Source organism: Pelecanus crispus, chromosome 1 (genome assembly GCF_030463565.1).
Source record: "Pelecanus crispus isolate bPelCri1 chromosome 1, bPelCri1.pri, whole genome shotgun sequence".
Classification (NCBI taxonomy): Eukaryota; Metazoa; Chordata; class Aves; order Pelecaniformes; family Pelecanidae; genus Pelecanus; species Pelecanus crispus.
In genome coordinates this window covers 143,724,417-143,747,318 of record NC_134643.1, presented here as the reverse complement: position 1 = coordinate 143,747,318, position 22,902 = coordinate 143,724,417, and the positions used below count along the sequence as shown (strand labels likewise).

The 22,902-nt window shown below is 40.3% G+C and overlaps 1 protein-coding gene across 1 annotated transcript in view; it reads right to left on the bottom strand.

The window, feature by feature from the left end:
• The window catches only part of ARHGAP6 (Rho GTPase activating protein 6), a 337,883-nt gene that overhangs the window by 23,462 nt on the left and 291,519 nt on the right, over positions 1-22,902 (bottom strand). Inside the window, exons 3-6 of the mRNA XM_075716496.1 lie at positions 18,288-18,359; positions 8,367-8,623; positions 3,987-4,182; positions 735-790 (exon numbers count right to left, since the gene is read on the bottom strand). Coding sequence (XP_075572611.1) covers positions 735-790; positions 3,987-4,182; positions 8,367-8,623; positions 18,288-18,359 — 581 coding nt within the window. The remainder of the gene's footprint in view (positions 1-734; positions 791-3,986; positions 4,183-8,366; positions 8,624-18,287; positions 18,360-22,902) is intronic.

Here is a 22,902-nt window from a genome sequence, read left to right as displayed (position 1 = left end):
GGTATTTTCCTGTAACTTTTTATCCCCTCCCTAAGCATAATACAACCATTAAGCACTATTCTCTAGTGCTCTAATTCAATGTGTATTCCCAACTTCTGGGAGTAACAATGCAACATCTAGGTCTGAGGAAACAACCACTTCTGACTTTGTCTCTGGAACCTAACTGTACGCTATCTTTGCCTTTTTGACATTTGGCTGAGGCTCGGACTTGTATGCGTCTGCTCTGACCTTCAAGTTTAACAGGGGTAAAAGAAAAGTGATTTTTGGGAGCAGTGATTTAAGGGTCAAATAGATTGTTCTGTACTTGCATATTTTCTCATACTGTGAGTTTTCCAAAAAAGATTTACAGTTTGGGTTTACTTTGGGAGCTTCAGCTGTTTCTGAGATGAAACTAGCAGCCAGGATTTTTTTTTCCCTACAGTGTAACCTTTGGAAAATTTCATCACTGCAGTCTATTTGGATCTCCAACCCTGTGCTACTTCTGCAGAGCAAACATACAGAGACTGTTAACCTTCTGAGAACCTGACAAGGATTTCACCAAATGTAAAAGATGACTGGAAATGGCCTGTTATGAGCCATCAAAAAACCAATAAAGTCACTGACCCAGAAAGCCTAAATTTCATCAGGCGATGGATGAGGATGAAATCACTTAACAGGAAGGAATCAGGTTTGTTTGTATCATAGCTGATGAGGGAAAAGCATACACTTTTATGGATATATCCATATCCACTCACCTGTCTTACTCTCTTTTTTGAGCTTCCAACTCTGAATATTCCTACTGTCTGGAGACCTGCAAATGTAGCACAACAGACAACTGTTTTATTGTTTAATTTTCTGCTGAAAATTGCATTGAACCAAAGCAATCTGGCTATGTGAGTACTTAAAAGAATAAAAAAAACCCCCACAATATATTTCTCTACAAACTTGTACTTACCACACTAAGACAAAATGTGTTTGTCTTGGATTAAGAAGCCATCCACTGTAGTTTTTAAGGACCTCACATCACCTAACCTGCAAAATGGCATCTCTGTGACATTTCTCGTGATGCCATTTTGGTAGTGCCACTGCTGCTCTGTGAGGGACAGAGGTATGCAGAGAGCGAAGCACTGCTCAGCGTCTGGAGGCGGCACTTCCAGGACTGACGTCAAAGGAAATGGGCAATAACTAAATACTTGGGCACTGATACTGTCTTTGGATACAGGAAGCAGTTGGTGTTTGGGGCTACCCACTGGCTCTACAGTGCCTGTCAAGACAAAGCTGAGGGTTTCCTTCAAAGGGACATAAGTAGGGCACTCAGGCAGATTATGACAGGGAAGAACTCTACCTGGGAGCTATGTGCAGTTTATAGGGTAGGAACAGCTATTACACAGAGGGAAAGCTATAAAAAAGTACTGTTGTACTTCAGGCAAGGTGCAGAAGGTGTGCCTCTTGTGTCATTTAGACTTAAAGTGATTTGGGAATGGGTGTTGCTTGCTATTCCATGAGAAATCAGTTCAAACCTTCTTCTAGCCCTGTAGATACTACCAGAATATCAAACAAATGATAACGTGGTTGTTGAACGGACATACTTTGCCAAGTAACAGAAACTGAAAAATTTGAGAGTAAATGTCACCTTAGAGTTGACATCGTCTTCAGCAATGAGAATGTGAGCGGAAATCTTAAGAGACTTATGCAGCTGTGTGCTTAATCTCATTTTACACAGTTAGACATTTTTTGCAAGAAGGATGAAATTACCTATAAGCTTTGAAAAGTTTGTGGTCTAACAAAGGCTACTCTGCAACATTCATTTTCTCTAGTGACATACAGGAGATGTAAAATAACCTTGCAAAACAAATGCCTTTTGACAGCCATGAGGCTACACTTGCTTGCTAGAGATGTGTAGCTTCACAGTGGTGTTTGGAGTCACAGATTTTCATCAGAGAAATTCAGACAGGATTCTGCCTTTTAGATTTTAGTCTCAACATGACACCTTTCTTCAAATATTCTTCTAACTTTGGTTAACAGAAAATTACAATGATGGAATAACATTTAGTAAACCCAGGAACATTGGCAGGGAAATCTGAGATGGAGATACTTGTATTGGGCAAAAACTGGAGGAGGCTGGTTAGCAGTTCCTGAACTAATATTCAGTATTTGTTTTACACTGCGGGCCTGCAGGAAGTCAAGCCTTTACAACTCTGGGACATGATCCCAGGGAAAACAGGGAAGGTGAACAAGGCCAAGGGCTTTTATGGCTAAAAACATAACCATTGTTTGTCATATAATGTTCAAAATGATCAGTTAAAGCATTTGTGAGAAAATCCTAGGTGATTTGCTGCTGAAAAATTGACCTAAAGGACTTATGCATACAGGCAAGTATTTTCAGAATCAGAAATTTGGTCCATCACATAGCCTGCAATGACGTTGCTACAGGACTGTTGCTAGAACAGAAAGTCCTCTGTTACCCCTAAAGCCAATGAGCAAACAGTAGTGTCCGTCTTCTGCAATCTTTAAAATTCTCGAAGTCAACCAATCCCAATGACTGTTTTGTGGACGGCAGATGACATTGAAAATTGATGAATATCAATATTTGGCCCAAATTATCTCAGATTACTGTGTTGCGGGGTACTGCAATACGCTTTTAGAAAACGCACAAAAAGATCTTACCTTTTCTTTAAAAGGTAACTTTAATGTAAAGCAAATATTTTAGTAAAGAATGTTGTATAGAAAAGAATCTTTGTTATGACAGTGGGTTAAGTGGATTAAAAAATTTATCACAGATGCTCAAGTGACATAAAATCACAGTATCCAAAGGATACTCAGCTGGATGGCTTTTTTGGCTGACTCAGGCACTTTAATGTTCTCCAAACTCGGCTACCCTTGCTTAAAGGGACGCAAGTCATTCATCTCAAACTTAATCATCCCCACACTTATTTGTCAGCTGTGGTATCTAATCTCTGTAAAAGGCTAACAATGACTCTCTTTCACAGTTTTCCTTTATATATTTGTAAGCAACGTGGGTTTCAATTATGTATTGTAAAAGCTTAGCATTGTTGTTGAAATAGCAGTCCCTCATCTGCAAAAGCCTTTCATTCAGAGTCAGTAAATGATTTCTTTCTGGTCAAATTAGGCATCAAATGCATCATTTGGTGTTGCAGTCACAATTACTTAATGGTTTGTTTATTCTCTGGCCATGTGATAACTCTGCCTTGCTGTGGCCAAGTTATTTCAATTCTCATTAGAACTCTTTACATGACTAAGATACATTGGGAGAGATGTTGAAACAGATACCTCGATTAACTATTGTTTCTGCATTAAATAAAGTTGGTGGGAGGTTTGTGTCTGGATGATCATGAAGACACGAGAAGAATATTGGCAGGAGTTTATAATTCTCTTCATAGAGAGCAAGCCTGAGCCTGAGGCTGGTCAGGAGCACTGAAGCCAGGGACAAACTGAGTAGCCAGCCCGCAAGCCTTGTAGTGAACAAGAAAAAGCTTCTTGAAGCTTAATATAATTTGGCATGGGATTTTTTTTCTTTCTCTGAGCCTGTATCTTCAAATGCTGTTTCTAGTTATGTCTTGCACTGTATTATAAACAGTTAATTTAGCTCTTACACCTTAAAATCCACTGGTGGTGAAGAATGACTCCAGGCTCACTGGCACACTTCAGACTTTCATTCTCAAGGTATGGGTAAACCCGTGGGGTGTGAAGAGCCACTCCTGCAGAGCTGAGCACTCCAGTACATACGAGATGAATGACCTTCAAGAAATGTTTCTTCTCCTGTGCTGTATGGGCCAGTTTGCAAGCTTGTAGCGTTTGGGAAGGTATCATCTAAGTAATTATTTGTGAGAGAGTATCTTTAGCAAAAGGCAAAATAGGAGGGAAAGTGTCTGACTTTCAAAGACGTCCTTGCAACTGGAAGTATATGCTTGCTTCTCAAAATACGCATTTATTTATATTAGAGTAAAAATATATCTGCCACTCCTGGGAAAACAAAATATTCTTACCATGCTTTTCCAAGTGCTGGCAGCAACTATCTACAAGCCGGGGAACCTGCCTGTAAATAGGGTTCAGGCTTAGTTTCTTATCTCTTGCCTTTTCTTTCTTGCTCTGGGCTTCTGCTGGCAAAGAGAGCTGGAGAGCCTCTAACAATCGTGACTGATTGTCATCAAGATCTGTAATAGAGTCCACAGACATCGCGCCCTGTAAAATACACACACATGAACAATCAGTACGGCTGGAGAAATCTAAATGCCACAGGACCTTATCTAACAGACTTTTGCCTACCTGCACTTTAAACAAACTAATATAAAAATACTATTTGCTACATAGTTTTTGTAAATTAATGAAGTTATAATACCAGCGTAATGGATGGGAAAATCACAATGGTACCAATGCTATTATTACCATACTACAAGAAATACAAATTAGATATTGAAAAAAACTAAATGCTTTCTACTCACTTGGTACATCTTTTTATTGTTGTAAGCCTGCACATACTGCAGGACAAGGATGAATCATGGTCTATGTGTGCACCTTAGCAATACAATATTTATGTTCATGGAGATACATACACATTTTTCAACGTGATTCCCTACTTCTTCTGCAGCTCGGGCCATTGCATCAGTGAAAATGACGCAAATAGATTTACAACCATACACCACATACAGTTAACTAATAATACAAATACATACAACTGCGGAGATTGAAATAATCCTACGTTATCACAGAACAAAGATGCATCTAACTTATCAGGAATAGTTCTCTCTTTTATAAGTCATGGAAGACTTGTAAATAAAACACAGTAAAGTTTTTAGATTTTTTGGGACCTACATCTCTGAACAATTACTAGACCCTTTAGAATGCAACTTTGCCCTTGATTTCTGATGTGTTTCCGAAGTACATTTGCTTGCTTCCCTTTACCATTTCCTGTCAAAAGGAAACAAACAAACAAACAAAAAAAACCCCAAACCAAACAAGAATCTCTAGCTATGATCTATGTATGTAGAATTGCAACTGAACAATCTTTCTATTTTGTTTTTTAAGAGTTTGGGGTTTCAGACATCAAAATTAGTCAACTGACAGTGAAAATCCTAACACCATCCTTACCGCTGCAGCTCCCAGGCAGTTCCTGTATGACAGGTGCCCTCCTTTATACCCTGCCTTTACTGGTCCTTCCCTGCCTGCAAAGCATCCTCACCTCACGAATCATTATTATCACAGAGTCACTTAAGTCGGATTCAGATCCCTAAAATAGATGTAAATACAGTCAGTTCGCCATTATCCTTGGGCATTTTATCAAAGTTGTGGATTAACTGAGGCACTGAGCTGGCTTTAGGAAGAGTGACCTTGAGTTCAGTGGCTGAAGTACAGCACTGCTTGGCAATACCAAGTCCAGGCCAGCTATGATTTTAAATTCCAGGGTGCGGGGGAAAATACTACCAACATACCCCACGGATCCAGCTCAAACTCGGCCAGACCTACTAGTTTGGGCTCAGCCAGACCTATATGACTGCTCAGGAACGATGCAGGAGATCATGCACATTACTGCCCACTGCTCCAGGACTATTAACACAGACACAGTGCTATATGGACTGTGATGCCCAGCAACCAAAGAAAAATCAAGTTCCATCTACTAGGCATTACCTTTGCACATAACGGACACCAGTGCCTGCTCCACCATGACAAGCTCAAAATCTAAATAAACTGGGCAAGCCTTAAGCTAAGCACACAGAAACATGGAGGAAAGTGGAGATTAAAGAGGAGATGGAAAGAGCAAAAAGCAAATGAAGGCCAGAGGGACAGGTGTGGAATGAAGGTCATATGAAGCTCTTCTTTACTCTTCAAGGGTTATAGAAGGCTTTTCTCTTTGGAAGAGATAAGCAGTATTACAGAGTACACATGGGATCAAGTACTATCCATGGCAGATCCATTTTCACTCCATACATTACGCTATTTGAGTAGTAAAGCAGTATGACTGAGATCCTGATACTTGAATAAATTTTGGCTGCGTAATATACATATAAAAAGAATGAATATATATATATAAATAATATATTAACAGAGAGTCAGAATATTCTCTACCATAAGGACACAGAAAGTGCCTTGCTGGATGACCAGGGTCTCAACTTCGAAGTGCTGGGCAAAAATCCTACACAGAAAATGCAGCAACGGTGATTTCTGCCTCGTTCTTGGAGAAGAGATAACCACAGCACTTATACCATGAGCTCTGCAGCCAGCATTACCTTGTACCCCTTATTGAAAGCCTTAGCTGAGTGTTTGAAGACTCACTGGGATACATGAAAGTGCATGACAGAGTTGCAAAGAAGTGAATGGTACAGTGATAAACAATTCCTCCAGTTCAAGTTTAAGAGGACTGCACTCCAGGTGTCTGTGCAGTATTTGTGTGAGAAACTGGTTCTATCAGTTGCATGTACTAATGAATTTTTTTTTTTTTAAAAGCCTTGATATAGTTGAAAATAAACAGTGCAACACTGCCCAAGAGATAAAATATAAGTGCAGGCTTCCTTACCATTCCCTAAAAAACCTCAGGGGAGTAGAGCAAGTACACTGATAAGCAGAAGTATAAAGCCCAAAGCAGACAAGATATGGCACGTGAGTTGATATTAATGTTAAATAATTGACAATTCATTAAGTACATTACTGAATAACTGAGGTTCATTCCTGAGAGAAAATGCCAGCTCCCTCCACGTCACACTGCCCACCTTAGTCTACTCTTACTTCTCTGTAGGTGAACCATGTGCTACTGCATCCTCATGACTATGGACTAAAGGCTCAAATTGAACACCCTGAAAGCTGCAATCCTGGTATTAACAAAAAAACAAACCAAACAAGCAAAACCCCCACAGGCTTCTAGGAACTTGGTCCTGATGGAGCTCTATCCCTGGGATGTAACAAACGATCCAGGTTCCTTCTGCTTGCTGGCTGGTCAAATGCATGTCAGAGATCTTATCGTGCTTGGTGAGAACAGCAGGTGACCCCTATCTGGACACATGAATTATCTTTCCTTCATATGAAAACAGGTTCTGAAGCCAATGGGTGTATACAGTGAATTTCTATTTTTTGCCACTGCCTATGCCAAATTCTAAAAGAAGTTGGAGGGTTTCCCTTCACACTTATATTCAAGTGTACTTTGCACTTTTGTGTGAACACAACTGCCTGTTCATATGGTCTGGACAGGCCAATAGGTGTGCATTATGCATATATAAGAATGCAAACATCTTCAAATACCATGTCCTCAGCTCTCTGCAGACACAGAATGTAGACGCTTCAAGCTTCAGCTGCCAGCTAGAGGGAAAGAAGGCAGGTCATGGGGGTCTTCAATCTTCTCTTAATTTGCAATTTACTCTAGTTCTACCCCTCTTAACACTGTGGCTTGAAGAGCCTTACACAGCATTTTTCTGAAGCAGGTTTTTCCTAGGGATGAAAGACGGTGAGGATCCTAAGAAAACATTTTATTTTCCAGGGTCTGTTCTTGTACCCCAAATTTTTCTCAGATCACTTAACAGGGGTTTTTATTGAAAGTATTTTATTATGCATTTTTTTTCTCCCTCGATTGCAAATGAAATGAAAAAGCAGTAATTCTAGAACCTCTATCCCATGGTAACAAAAAAAATAATCTACTACTGTTACTAGCTGCAGTACTGGAAAACTCAGAGCATAAAATTTACTTTCAAGGAACAGAACCCTGCAAACAAATGGCCTACCAGGTGCCTATCTTACATGCAGGATTAACATTCAACCCAAACCACAGCACTGTGTTCTTCTGCTGCCAAAGGCATCTTCATAGCCTGTATGCAGAAATGTCCTTCAAAGAGCGTGGTACAAATTTACTCTGACAACTTCTTTCTTACCACCGAGGACATGATCAGAATTAGACCATGGGGATTTTTATTAATATTAGGATAGGGATTAATGGTTAGATTTATTTCCAAGTTTATGGAGCTAGATTAACATAAGCATACATATAAATATCAATCACATAGGTTCAGTCTTCCCCAGATGAAAAAATTAGGTTGAAGACAGATGGAATTTGTTAAATCTAGAAGACCTAGACAGAAGGAGGTAGATAAAGGGAGTGAACAGGAAGACTTCTAAATAATCTCCTGCCACTTTGCCATCTGTAACAGACTTGCACAGTCCATATGATCTTTTCCCACCAGCACCAGAGAAAGAAGATTTCCACTAAAGTCAGAATTTTGTGGTATTGACCAGGCTGACTTCCACTTGGAAAAAAAAAAATATCAACTATTGGAACATGACAGAAGAAATATTCCACAATCCACAGACACAAGAGGGTTTTTTCCTGCTCCAGCTAGACCCTCCAGACCTACTGGCACGCACCACATTGTGATGGGTCTACTTACACGCCTCCTCGCTCGTGGTGCTGGCTCGGGTGTGTTAGGAGAAGTGGATTCGTTCGGTGTTTCTGAGGTTGAGCTAAGAGATGAGTTACTGCTCGAAAGTTCTTTGTTCTGCCTTTTAGTTCCGAATGGCAAGAGAAAGGCCACAAAATCTGAAACATCTTTTTGCTCTTCCCTCTGAGAGTCTTGCTTGAGCTTGTAGGCCCGGTCATTAGCAATCACTTGGGACAAGGGCATTCCGAAAGCCTGGGGAATAAATTCTGCAACAACAACAAAAAAAATTAATATTTACTGAACATCTGATATTTATTCAGTACAAAAAGAATTAAGTATTAAGCTGTTAAAAAGAAAAAAATATGAAGCCCCTTTAAATATATAATAATTCCAGTGAGGTACTGGACTGCATAATAATAACAACAACATTCAAACAATAAAATAATAGTGGAGACATGCCAGGTAATTGTAGCCCATGGTATCTGAATCCTGCTTTCAGTTGGATCATATAAGATTTACCACACAGAATCTTGGAAAATCACTCGGGAGCAGTTCTAATTAAGATCTTAACTTCCACTGAAAGCAACTGGAAGTCAGGCAGCTTTGGCTACAGCTAGATGGTGCAGAGGGCCATCAGAGGCTCCAGTAACTTAATCCGGAGACTGGGGAGCCTAGCTGGACAGTGCCACAGCTCTCTCATGTTTCAGACCCCTTCATGATGTTTCTTTCTCTCAAATGCTGCCGGGCACCAGAGTCAAGGGGCACAGGCACATGCCTGGGTCTCGTTACAGGTCAGGAGAGTATGCACCTACCTGTACTGGGAGCTTGTAAATGCACCGACTATTCAGACTAAGCCTTCCAGGGTATGGTTTTAATGATATACAAGAACTATATTGCTTTACCATACTGGTAAGGTTAAACCAGTTTAATAGTGGTATATCAGTACAAAGGTCCTCTGTAACAGTACAAAAATATGTATGGACATATAGAAATACAGGAGAATACAGGTTTCTCTCAATTAAACAAAAAGAACACAATGCCATCCCACTTCAATATAACTGTAATGGACAAAATGAGCATATGCTTCAGGTCTCAAAGTAAAACGCTCGAATGTTTTACAAAACAGAAAAAAGCGCTACAGTGAATCAGCCAACAACTAACACTGAAATTCTCGTCATTAAGTTTCAAATCTAGACCTATCTGAGATTAGTAGGACCAAAACCATTGGGCCAGACTGCCAACCAGAACTGTTTCGCGCTAGAATGGAATGAAAAAATAGCTATTGACTCTATTCACCCTGGTGAAAATGGGTGCAACTTCTACCAGGTTCCAGATTCAGACCTGCCTGTATCAGGAATAAATAAAGCACCAAAGATTAAATGCAACATTTTAAGTATGAAAAAAGGAACAACAACAAAACCAAAAAAAATCCTTATATACTCATCCTCTCTTTTACCACAATCATCTAAGTGATTAAACGTCAAAGTTCCTCCTGGGACTTAAAGTCTGACTAGATCTTTGATGACACTTTCAATTTTATCTAGGCTTGCATTATCATTAAGATTAAAGTAAGACATTGAAAAGACGAGTACATTTTATGAATCTTGAATGAGGACACTCTTAGCCTATCATACTAAAGAGACAAGGGCCCGTTGTTCTGACTTGGTGAGAAACATTACTGCTCTTTAGAAGTATGAAATGTTAAGACATGAACTAACTTTGGTGGCCAGACAAAACTAAATCAGGAAGCAGAGCCTCACATATCAAGTCTGGAGGTGACCTGTGAGTAGAATGACATCTAAAACTATCTGCATTTAATTTAGGACAAGAAAGAACATCATCACATGGGTATCAAGCAATGCGGGGATTGCCAGTTCCAGGAGTCCAGAGTTAGACCCGTCCCTCCTGCACCCAGCAGAGTGTGCCTATAAAATGATGAGAGTGTTAGTATTAAAAATTTTTACTGTTCTGAATTATCTTCCCAATGAACATTTAAGACCACAAACTCGAAACACACATGTGCAACATGCCTCCCCTTCTGCCTGTCTAACCGGGTACTTTGTTGCACCTCTAGCATCCCTATTTATCCATCCTTCCACAACATTTCCTGAGAAAAGCCACTGAGCCAAATGAAATCCTGAACATGAAATATTTCTCTGATTTTGGCTCACAGACACTCGTGCTTCAAATTAGGATGGGACAGCAGTATGTAGCCCAGTGATGCCCAACAGCGTGCTGCTGCCATTGATCCTACAGCACTAGGATCAACTGGGATCAACTGGGACAAGATCAGCAGGACGTGAGATCTCAGCACTGCTTCATTAAAGGAATTTCATTAAAATGACCTTCTCCCTGACTTCGTGATGTAAAGGCTGGTATTTTGAGATAGGTGTTGCTCCTCCTTAGAAACACTCAGGTGTGGGATGCCAGGTTTTTAATTGCTGCTGCTCAATGTGCCTGTGTAGCAGTGAAAGGACACCGAACCTCTGCTCTAGGCTGCTTTAGGCCTCCTTCTCAGAGGACATGAACCATCTCCGATTTCTCAATGTCTGGCAGAGATGGGGAACTGGATGAAAACCAACTGGCTGATTTTCAGACTAAATACAGATGGAAGCGATGCTGGCTGGCAGTGGTAATTACATTAAAGAACTGGCAAAACCAGTAAGTTTTTGCTCATTTGTTGAAATTCAGAGAATTGGTTGCACCCTCCGCAGATTGGCTACAGCCTCAAGTTCCCATGAAAACCTTTGTGTGTGTGTGCGCGTGCGTGCGCTGTGGGGGGAGCATGTTCTGCCCACCACTCTTCAGAAATATTCAATCCCAACAATATTCTTGTTGGACAGGTGATGTCATGTCCATTAAAGTGAATGCTAGCCCTGTTGACATTTCAGATCCATTAAAAAAAAAAAAAAAAAAGACGAGTTGTGGTCATGCAAAGTATTTAGCAACCCATTGATGGGGGAGAAAGGGCACTGACTCACATGTAAGATGTGTAGGTTTGAGGCTTTGGTCTCACAATCAAGCTAAAAGCTCCAACTGCCCATTTCCTGCTGTAGGCTGGGGATCCCTCCTGTTGGAGATGTTCAATTTGCATGAAGAAAAGTTCCTTAGAGCAGGGGCTCAAACTTCTGTCCATTGTACGTGAACTAAGTGAGCGCCTAAAAGCTACTAAGTTAGTTACTCTCTGTAAAACCAACAAAGATTTGTTCACTTATTCGATCATCAGAGTGGGCAGCTTAAAAAGCAATTTTGCAGAAAGCACCATGTAAAAATGTGAAACAACCTGGCAGACTGGGCAATCAGTGTGGAAACGAAGACTCATATCCTTAGCCCGAACAGCAGCATACAAGGACTTGATTTTTGATCCGCTCTGTTTTTTAGCGTTTACTGGCACAGGAGACAATTTGCTATTTTGGAGAAGTGCACAATTTCTTTTACCAGAAAGTGCCTCTGGCAGCCGAGGAAAGTTTCTTAACAAAATTTTGATCAAAACTGGTATGTTCCTAGGAAATTTTTCTGTGATGGCAAATCAGCATTTTCTAATAAAAACCAGCATGTCACAGAAAAACTCCCAGCCAGATCAAATAAGAGTTTCACTGACTGGAAATCCTTTTCTTTGCTAATCAAATGATAACATCCAGGATTGCTGACCCATACAGTTAGCTTACTTGGCCTCATGCCACCTTGTCCAAGTATAGTTTCAAAGACTTCTCTGAAGTTTCAGCTGGTGAAAATTGTGGTTTCCACCCCACAAACCATAGCAGTCTATTAAGAACCAGTGAGGTCTATACTCTAGACCCTAATGAGGCTTTCAATGTCAATAAAGTGAACAGCCAGCATACAATACAGAAACTCTGGATAGTCTCCTTAGCACTTTGGAGCTTTTTTCTTAAGTACAGCTTAAGTGCTGGTTTTGAGCTGCTAAAACCTTGTAACCAAGTTCTAATGAGATGCTTGTGCTACCTCTATTTAAATGATAGGAACAGAGTGGGAGACAGCTCAGAGAATAATATGCTTTAAAAAGGGATATTTAAATGGACTTAAAGACGTCTTTAAGTCAACCTCCCCAGCTAGCCAGACTGGGTAACTCTGTTTTGCTACCTGAAATTAATCACTTTGGATCTGTAGAGGGAGTGATGGAAGCAAGAAAATAAGGAAAATGGAAACCTCGATCCATAATGGGAACAGCAAAACTCCATCTGAAGGTTTGTCCAAACCCTGCACTGACTCCAGAAGACTTGACGTAAGACAGTGTTCTCACAGCACCAGCTCTGTGGCTGAAGCTCCCTTCTACAGCTAGTCAGAGCTCACTGACCTTCAAGGAGTGATATAAGGCCTCTGCAATTACTTAGGCTTTTTCTGTGGGTAGGTCTTTGTCTTTTAAAAAGAACTGAGAGGTTCTTCAGTCCTTTAGTTAACTTTAGTACAAAATATAACAGTGTTGCTTAAAAACACCTTTCGTATGCCTAGAGAGCATGAGAAACATTTTTTAATTTTTAAAAAAAGCACAGTGGAGTGCTAGAAAGGCTTAAGAAAAACACATTTCTGATAAGCTATAATAAAAAAGAAACTTTATCTATTCAGCTCTCTCCTTAGGCTGTGCCAAGCCATTCTAACATCACGATAGGTTGAATTACTGAAGAACAAATGCAAACGTTAAGAAATACCTCTAAATTTACTAGGCATGGCTGGGAAGTAAACACGGAAGCCATTTTCAAGAATTTTGAACTAAAGGAAAATCAAACATCTACTGCTGGATCTGCATATGCCACAGAGTTACCACGAAGGCCTTTCCTCAGAAACCCCAGCGTATACAGCGGCTCTGCTAAGGCCCCACGCATGAACCTGTCAAGTATTTACATTCCACACAGAAACACCAGCAAAAGGGATGATTCTCAGTTGCTCAACAAATCACATAACGAGTGATTATTATTTCTGAGCAGGTGTCTCAGTTCACCTGTAGGGTTTACTGGAACCAAGGCAAAATAGAGCTGGTTTACTGACAAAATCTAGGAAAAATCCTTTCTGGGAGGCATCTCGGGAATGCCTGTGTGTACTTTCCAAGTAGGCATGCTTACACTGGCCCCTGTATCACTGGCAGCAGACGGATGAAAGGCTCCACTTCTGCTGCTGTCCAAATTAGCAGTGAATTTGTAAGGGAACAGTACCCGGCCACCAGCATGCAGAGCATCCTGAGAATTTCTTATTCCAAGCAGCACTGACATTTTACTGCTCCTCCAGCCTGAGTACTGATTGTTAGCAGCTACAGCAAATGAGCAAATGTTTGGAGACATATGTAGACAGCACAATTGAGAGTCATAATGGCCACTAACAACAAGGAGGCTGGGTAGAGAAAAGCAAAGACACTTGAATGATGGAAGCTGAAAATATTGCTTAAATATCTGGGTGGAGTGCTGCTCTCCCGTTTCGTCTGTTTACATCCGGCACAATTTGCTATATCCTGCTCTCGTGAGTCACTCAGAGATGTTAAAACAACTGAAAAAACACTTGGTTTAGAATTTTTCCCCTTTTAAATGAGATGACAACAGATGTACTTGTCCAAAAGGACAAAATAAAGGCATGACCCTCATTTAAAGTGCATGCAATTCTACTTTAGTCTTTTTGCTGAAACTCTCACTTAACAGATAGACAGTTTGATGACTGATCCATCTAAATAAAACATGATGTTAGGAGAGTAAAAACTCCACAGATTGGACAGAGTCCTAAAATACGAGTGATTAAAACTCCAAGCAGTCCTAGAAGAAATGAGTACCGCATCCTTTTGGTTATGCTTTTTAAGCACAGACACCTGGTGGCAAGAGGTGGGGTGAGGCAGAACAGTCTTGGGCACAAATCGGAGCGCGGTGGTACCTCCCCAGAGAGAACAACTCCAGAAGTCTACACTTTAGGGCAGTTCAGTGCACGTCAGTGCTAAAGGAGAGGGTTTGTCAGGCAAGACCAAGGACACAAGCCCACCCTGCCCTTTCTCAGGAACTGCCCACACACAAAGACACAATGCTGACCGACCGCACGCACTACAAGCTGCCCAAGGCTCACGCCTCGTGTGCCCTGCAGTAGGGTCTCCATCGTGCATCCCCGGCCATCAGCACAGCGACCTTTTTTCCCCACCTCTGTGGCTTCCTGTGCCAGGCACATCTCGGTGATCTTTGGCTGCAATCCACACACAGGATCACAGGGTGCTGGGTGATCGTCAGGATTAAGCTTCAGGAGCCTATCCATCTAAAAAACAGACTTTTCAGGTGGCACGTACTCCAGGCAAGACCTAACAACATGGCCCCCTTGGCTGCTACTTGTCCCGGTATGTGGTGTCTTCCAGGCTGGGATACAGGCAACTCAAAATATTTGGAGTTAATTATATACTCTTCAAACTGCAAATGTGCTTGCAAAAGTGATGCTGAAGGGATGGAAATGCTGTTTGCGTTAAGGCAGATGGAACTCGTCTGTATGAATTGTTCTGGAAATTGGCTCCCCTGCTTCCCCTCCAATGTCCTGTGGCCTTGTCTCGCTGTTGCCTTCTAACAGCTGTGCAGCTAGACTAGTTACCAAAAAAAACCCCAAAATCCCCACAAAAAATCCAAAAAGAAACAGAAGGAAGGCATTCCTTTTGGGCATGAGGACTAGGGACCTGCCCAGGTGGGTGAATGTGTGCTCCCAGCCTTTTGTGTGAGCACACCCACATCAACAGTGCGGAGTGTTTGTTTTGGACCGGTTGCCCAGTAAAGGAAGATACTCTCTTTATAAAATAAACGGTAGAAATGCTTGTTAAAAAACCGCAGTGGAACAGATAATGCTTCCAGCTTGCTGTGCCACACACGCCAAGGGAGGTTAACTCTGACTCTGGGTGACACAGAGACCACTGTTCAGGGAAGGTGGAGGGGCTCGGCCGTGATGCGAGCACGGCGGGCTCATCCTTATGGAGACCAGCAGCACGAGGCCTTACATTTTTCTTTTCAGAGCCAGCTGGTCACCTGAAAGCTGGGCAAAGCTGTCCCTCCTAACTCCTGAGGCTGGGGGAGATGCTGGTGCTGCTGCTTCCCACAGGAGAAGAGCCACCTTTCACCACCCGTGCCAGGCTAGCAGCCCGCGTGGCACAATCCAGCACCTTCCTGGTGCTCACCCCCTCTGTCGTCATGGATTAAGGGTCTGCTCAGCGAGTATGTGTGGGGCAGATGATCTTTTATAACTCAGTAGGGCAGAGAAGAGTACACCAGAAACAACCACGGACAGAAACCCTGAGAAGCAGGGCACCATATGCTGCTATCTGGGCTATTTTTGCCTAACATTTGCTGTTGGCAACAATGAGCCAACATGGCTTGCTTTTCACTCTGCTGACACAACCTGGTTGGGAACTTGACTCCTTCCAACTTCCAGGCCCTCTGTACCCTTACTGACCAACCTGACAGCCCTGTCAATACAGATATCCTGAAGGAAGGAGAGAAATACAGATTCTGCTGTTTGAGTAGTGCTGGGGTATTTTCCTCTCGGGGGGTGCTCCTATAATATTTTATACGTGGAGAGAGCATGTAAGACATCTCTATAAATGAGAATAAGGCAGTGGAAGATGGGAGAAAGAAGATAAAAGCAGAGGGGTACATGTTTGAAATGCCTGAAGTTAAAAGAAGGGCGGGAAAAAAAAAGGAATTAAAATTAAGAGAATCAGCATAGTGATTTTAAAAATGCTTGGGTATAGTTAACCAGAAGACACGAGCAATGTTGAAAAACAGGAAGTAGATAAATAGATACAAGGACGAACAAGTGCAAAACTGCTGACCTTGGCTGTGGGCAACTACTGAGCCCTAAACAGCAAAATGCACTCAGAAAATCCATCTGAATGAAAACAGTATATCCCAAAAGTTACTAACAGAATGGAGTATAAATGCTATCATGCAAGGTAGAAGCACAAAAAAAAAAAAATAAAATTAAAAAAAAAAAAATCCCTGAACAGAAATGTAAAAGCAGAAAACAGTATAATCCATAAGTGCTCAACCAATATGGTTGTGTAATTATCAGAAACAGAGGTGAGCTGAAAGAAAACGAGGCTATAAGGAAATCACTAAAGAGTACAAAGCAATGTAAGAAAAAATATTGTTTGAAAGATCTTTAGCAATAGAGAATTTAGAGGAATAAAGGGCAACTCTGGGATAAGCATTTATATGCATCGCCAAAGGAAGCTATCACGGCACCAAAGAGGCATTGGAAGAATTGTCGAAGTGCAATTGCAAAGATCCATGAGGTTTGGGTGGCACAACAAAATTAGGTCTTTGGTGAATTATCAAATCAATTTATTATTGCTAAAATCTGCTACTGCAATGAAAAATGTGAGAATAAAAAGATTAAATGTATTTAAACTTTCAAAAGAGCTTCTAGATAGAAACTTAGAATAGAAAAATAGAAGAAAGGAGACTACTGAAGTCATGCTACCCATATGGGGGAAAAGATAAAAGCTCTTAGTGGATCAAAAATTCATGAGAGACAGAACATTTAAAAAAAAAAAAAGAAAAAAAAAAAACCCAAACCAAGCAGTAAGTGGTTAGCCCTTTCCGATGCAGAAGAGCACCACACAGACTGCTATAAGATCAGTATCTGGTAAATGCACTGTAAAGCGGGGAAGGTTTTGCAGGGAGCTATGTTGCTTTGCACTTTTAACTGCATGGAGAACTATGGGGAAAAAAAACCCAAGGAAACTAAGCAATATATTAACTGATTAATTACACTGCAGACAAATGTAATACATTGACAGGAGCAGTAAAAGATTTTTCCCCAAAGGTGCCTATAAAATCATTAAACCTCTTCCTCAAAGACTCATTCTGTATGTGGGCTCAGTCCCACATCAAGTAATTCTCATAACAAATGCAACATTTGTTACTCACCACCCAACATGGGAGGCAACTGGATTTATCCAAACAAATGTGTCAGGGGACTTTCAGTTTTAGAAGGATTAATGCAAATATTTTCCATAGCCATTTTTAAACCAAGGAAACAATAATCATATATATGAAGTCACCAAACAAACAAACAAAAAGGAAAACATTTTCTTCCTGACAAATATTTAAAGTAACTTTGAAGTGGGAATGTTAATTTTTTCAAAGGAATTTCAAAGTTCCATCCTTCTACTAAACTAGATGACAAGCAATAACATCAGAGTAACCACATCACTTCTCTTGTTATAAATGTGTGTGCTTGTGAAACTGGGGTGTTAATACTGAGTTTTACTACCACTTCTTTTCCAGGAGCGCACACGAAATCAGATGCGCAATTACCTACATGCAGAAAACTGCAATTTCAGAGACAGTTTTCAGGTCTCAAGGTCTAGACTTAGCTCAAATGGCTGCAAATTACGGGTCAAGTCCAGTGGATTAGGACCCAGCCCATAAAGCTAATTAGTGTCCAAACAGAAGAGTCCAACTGTATCAGTAAATCCATGTCACACGGACTCTATTAAAACCCAACCGATCAGTAGCACTGAAGCGTTTATATATTCTAGACAATGGCTATTTTCCTACGGCTAAAAAAAGAAAAGCAAACCAACTGACTTGCTTGGGCAGGGATGGGTTCACATGCTTTGCAAATTGAAAGAAGAGAGTGCAAATGCAGGTAAACAACTTTATCATGTTATGTAGCCCGCACTCTGCACTGGATGGTGAAAAATGGGGAGAAAGAACAAGGAAAAAAAGATGTAGTCCTTTAACTCCTCCTTTTCTCCCAGGCAATAAGCTTTCAGTTAAAGAGATCTAGGTTATACTAATGACAAACAGAAAAGATAAGACGTACTTTTCAACTTGGAAATAAGTAACTAGGCAGTACATCAGCTTGGTAACATTGTCCTACTCCAGAAAGTACACATTTAAGACTAAAGAAATCTCATACGCAAAACTGACACCCAATCAGTAACTACTAATTTTATTTTACCTTTGTCTCTGTTCTTCTCCTTTCCTAATGAGTCCAGTTTCTTTCTTAATGATTTCTTCCTCTTTTGTCCATCTGTAAGAGGAAAAAAGAAAAAGGAAGTAAGTGAAGTGAAAGAATGATGAACAAACTGCTGCACAAGCTGTAGGAACATGGAGTGAGATGGCCACAGCACCTGGAGTCAAGAAGGGCGTGGGGTAGATTTCACAAAGGCTAGGGACTGTCACAGACCTTCAGCCCTAAGGAGTGCTGCTTTGTTCACCCAAATGCCAAGGTTGTACTGGGAAACCAAAATGTATCTCACTGCATGCTACTGGGCACATCTACACGTGCGTGGTCACACAGCCCATGTGACAGAATGGAAAGCTGATTTTGAAGACTTAACAACGGAGATTTGTTGCTGGATGCTCTTGATAGCAAGGTACCATAAACCTAAGGTACTGGTTAGGCCTCACCCATGGTCACAAGACTGTGATTCAGGCATGGAGCTGAAAGTAGTATTTGGAGAGGGAGGACAACTAACCTCCAGGATAAATTCTGCATACTAGTCATACCAGTTGGGTGATAGCTGGCCACCTTCACACGACCCACCTGATCTGAACTCACACTGGGAGCTTGCAGTTTGGTACAACATGTGCAGATTGGTTCGGGTGGATTAGAGTCTCAGAGAAATTATTGTTCTGATGCCCAGGAATTGGGTCTTCTATCATCCAAGTTTTCACTAAGGCATTAAGGACCAAAGACTTTAAGCAACAGTGTAGGCAGGTTCATTCTTGAAACAATTATGTCAAAAGGTTGGCTATCATTATTTCCTTCAACAGCATCTTTTATAACGAAAAGTCAACAAAAATGCATTTATTTATTAGGTCTCAACAAATACCAGGGATTAAGACATGGGCCTGCTTTAACTTGTACCTCTTGAATTTTTTAAGTTCCAAAGAACTATAAAGGGTCTAACAAAGGGACATAGGCACCACTCTACCTACAGGTCAATGAACACATATCTTTGCCTTGCTGGTTTTGTAACATGGCAAAAACTCAAAAATGAACACACCGTATCTGTGCTTCACTTTTGCGGTAAGAATGTCACTAAATAATTTGCCTCAACATGTTTTCCTAGTTATGTAAGCCAGTGTCTTAAGTGGTCTTTTACAGCAAGAAGCATACCACAGAGGAGTGCAGTGGATCTCCGTGGATGAACTCTCATCTTTGCAATTAGGGGCCACGAGAGAACACAAGCCCATTTCCCCATGGTTCTCCCTCAACTCCCATTACAAGCCACACCCAGAACATTACTCAACAGACAACTGGACAAATTCTGACTTTTTCATAGCCAGCTAATATGCTTTTACTTTAAAATTAACATTTCTTTTTCCCTTATGTAACTATGGTTTGATCGACTCCACTTGCACACTTTCACTCTGCATTTATTTAGAGCATATTTGCTCCCAGCACTCACTCAACTACGATACTCAGTTTGTCTCTTGAGATAGACTGTCATTTGCTGGTTATGTTAATTCCCCTTTTCCTGCACCTGCTCTGGTGAGAATTCATCTCTAAAATAAGGCTGACTAGAATGGATAAGGTATTCTGGATGAGAGTTCAGCAATATAATAGTGGTAATTCATTGCCTGATACGGTCTATGATTAGATTTTCCTTTTTCGTAGCCACATGACAAGTTCATAACTCAAAGTCACACTTTGATTGATTAACATGCCCAGTCTTTTCATGCCTTCTGACATTTCCAGTTGATAAGACCAAGTTTATTACAGAAATTCTTCTTTCACCTCTTGACAATATGAATAGTCGGTAGCCTGCTTCCACACACCTGACAGTACTGGTTGTTTTTATAGGGTTCCCTACTACCATTGTGTTCTGGTCTTATATATATAATATCACTTTCAAATTATTTTTCATGTAACAAATTCAAATTACTGCTTCACAATAGCCTTTTGATAAATGACTTACATTTCTTCGGAGTCTTAGAGCCTCTATTCTCCAAAGACCCATTTATTGATATTCTGACATTCCACTGAAGTCTACTGAGATGTAAAAATGAGAACAAAAGTTGAAACTGGATGCAAAATACAGTGTTTTCCTACTGTAATTACACAATGGCAACTTCTGGACTGTTTTAGTGCTGCATAGTCAAATACAACAGAAATAAAGGAAAAATGAATGCTATTCAGCATTGAACACAGGAACAAATGGCACTCATATCCACATGGAAAACAGGTTAACAACCTCTAGGGCCAAACTATCAATGCTTTCTCATGAAACTTGTTCTTAATGGGTGATTCTTTCAATTCCAACAGTCAAGTAATTCCTCAGTAAATGACGGGCTGAGACAACATTTGTGCATTTGTCTCTGCAAACCCTGAATTTTGGATACAAGTGATGCTCAGACCCAGAGGCATGTAAGAAGCAGGAAGCAGTTCTGGAGATGTATAAATGAGAAAATACAGAAAAGGGTCCACTCTGTGCACTCCTAAGCAAAGAAAGAGATTGCAGAGCAATAGAGGAGAGACACTTACCTTGGGCAAATGGGTGCAGTTCCACTAAAGGCAGTGGAGCTATGACCATTTACATTTATAGTTCACCCCATGGCAGAAGGAAAAGAGTTGCATATGAAAATAATCAACTCGGTGAAAAGCTAAGTTTTAGGAGATCTGCCAGGAGGTCAGTTCCAGTTCTCCTCCTCCCCCAGAAAAAGACGTGATTAATTACAATCTATATTCTGGAAAAATAAATAAGTTTTGAAGTGATTGTTGATTTAGGTTACATCAGGCATGAGCACTGCTAAAATATTCATAATGTGCTTAAGGACTTGTGCAACTCTAGTAGTTTTACATCTTAAATGAACCCAATTCATAATAATAGTGCTTAGTAGTTATTATCTGCAGTGTGTTCTGAGGATATAATTAATATCCGAAGCATTCTTGGGAAACAGGCAAAGCATTATTAGCTGTGCACAATACCTACTGTACATTTTAAAATTAATTAGCAAACATTTATGCAAAATAGGATTATATCAGCCCAAAGTGCTATGAAATATGGTCTGCTATTCTCATTTGTGCTTTAGAAATGTTTAAACCACAAAGTGATAAATGCTGTTGGACTTTTACCCAGCCTTTTGTGTATATAATTATCACTTAATGTCTTCCTTCTATAGATCAACAATGTACTGCTTCTCCAACAGATTCCACTCAAGAATACTAGCAAGACAAGAGAAGTACTCAAAAGACAACTGTGAAAGTGAAGGAAGCTGCATTTTTTTTCCTTATTAACCCATTCTATTTTTTTCTGAAGAACATCCACCCAGGCAGCTGTACACATCAGTTGTTTCAGGAATGAAGTTGGTTTGTTCAATGCTTACTAATTTATATGTTCACTGTATTTTTCACTGCAATGCACACATCACTCTCTGGCCATCTATATATTAAGACTAGCATGATGAATATTTCAAGGACCAAGAGCCTAGAATCAAACTCCTGAGTGCATATTAAATTGTTACGTGACCTGATTTTCCAAAGTGGTGAGCACTTCCAGGTTCAGATAATGCCAAAAAGACTTTTCTATTTGAAAAATTAGGTCATCTTCTTAGGACTCTGTCAGTGAATGAAGCCTGCAGAATACAAGAGTATTTGCACTGATACACTGACTTCGGAGAACTGAAGAGTTTGACTTTTGAGATGATTATTTTTGAAATTTTGGTTTAAGGTTGAAATTCATCTACAGTGTCATCACTAACACCATTTAACTAGCAGTTACACTCTCAAATACCAGATTTTGTATAGCCCATTTCAGGGCCTAAGCTTCACTCTAGGTTGAGACGAGGGTTCTACAAACTGTGTAATAAGAAGCCATTTTCATGCTGAGGATATAGCTCTAAAAGTTTAAAAAAAAAAAAAAAGGAAAGAAAGAGACCTTTGTATTTTTTTTATATGACATGTTGCTCTGTTGCTTTGCACAAGACCACCTACCAACACCACATATAATTCAAAGAGAGATAGTGCAGGCTGAATCCTGTTAATATTATTTACTGCCACTACTGCTTTACTCATTTTAAAGGTATGGAAATCAACATGTCTATTTGGTAGGTATAGGTGTTGCTCAGCATAAGCAAAAGCGTCACAAATGAGGTATAGGGAATTTGTTCAAGATGATACAGTTAGTGGCACACCTGGAGTTAACATTTCAGGAAGTCTTGGCCACGAGTTTCATATTATATCACTTAATAGCCACTACACTGTGAAGCCCTAATCCAACTTTTTTTTTTAAATAATTAATACATGTAGCAAAAAGTACAACAGCACCTGAGCTTTCTAAGTCATTTTTATGACACTGACTATTATGATATTAGTTTTCAGACAATGGAAAGTTCCCTGGAGATAAGCTTGAAGTGAACCTGTAACAAAAATATGATTCTTCCGCGCCTTCTTTCTTTCTACGTGGGCTTATGGATTATCTATATGAATGGATGTTCCTTTTATGTTACTTATGTGCAAGGACACTGTTTTTTGTTAATCAAAAACATAATTTATAAATTCATACAGAGACTTTAGAGTAATTTAACTCAGTGGGTTTTTGACAAAACAGACCTTCTGTTGCTTACAG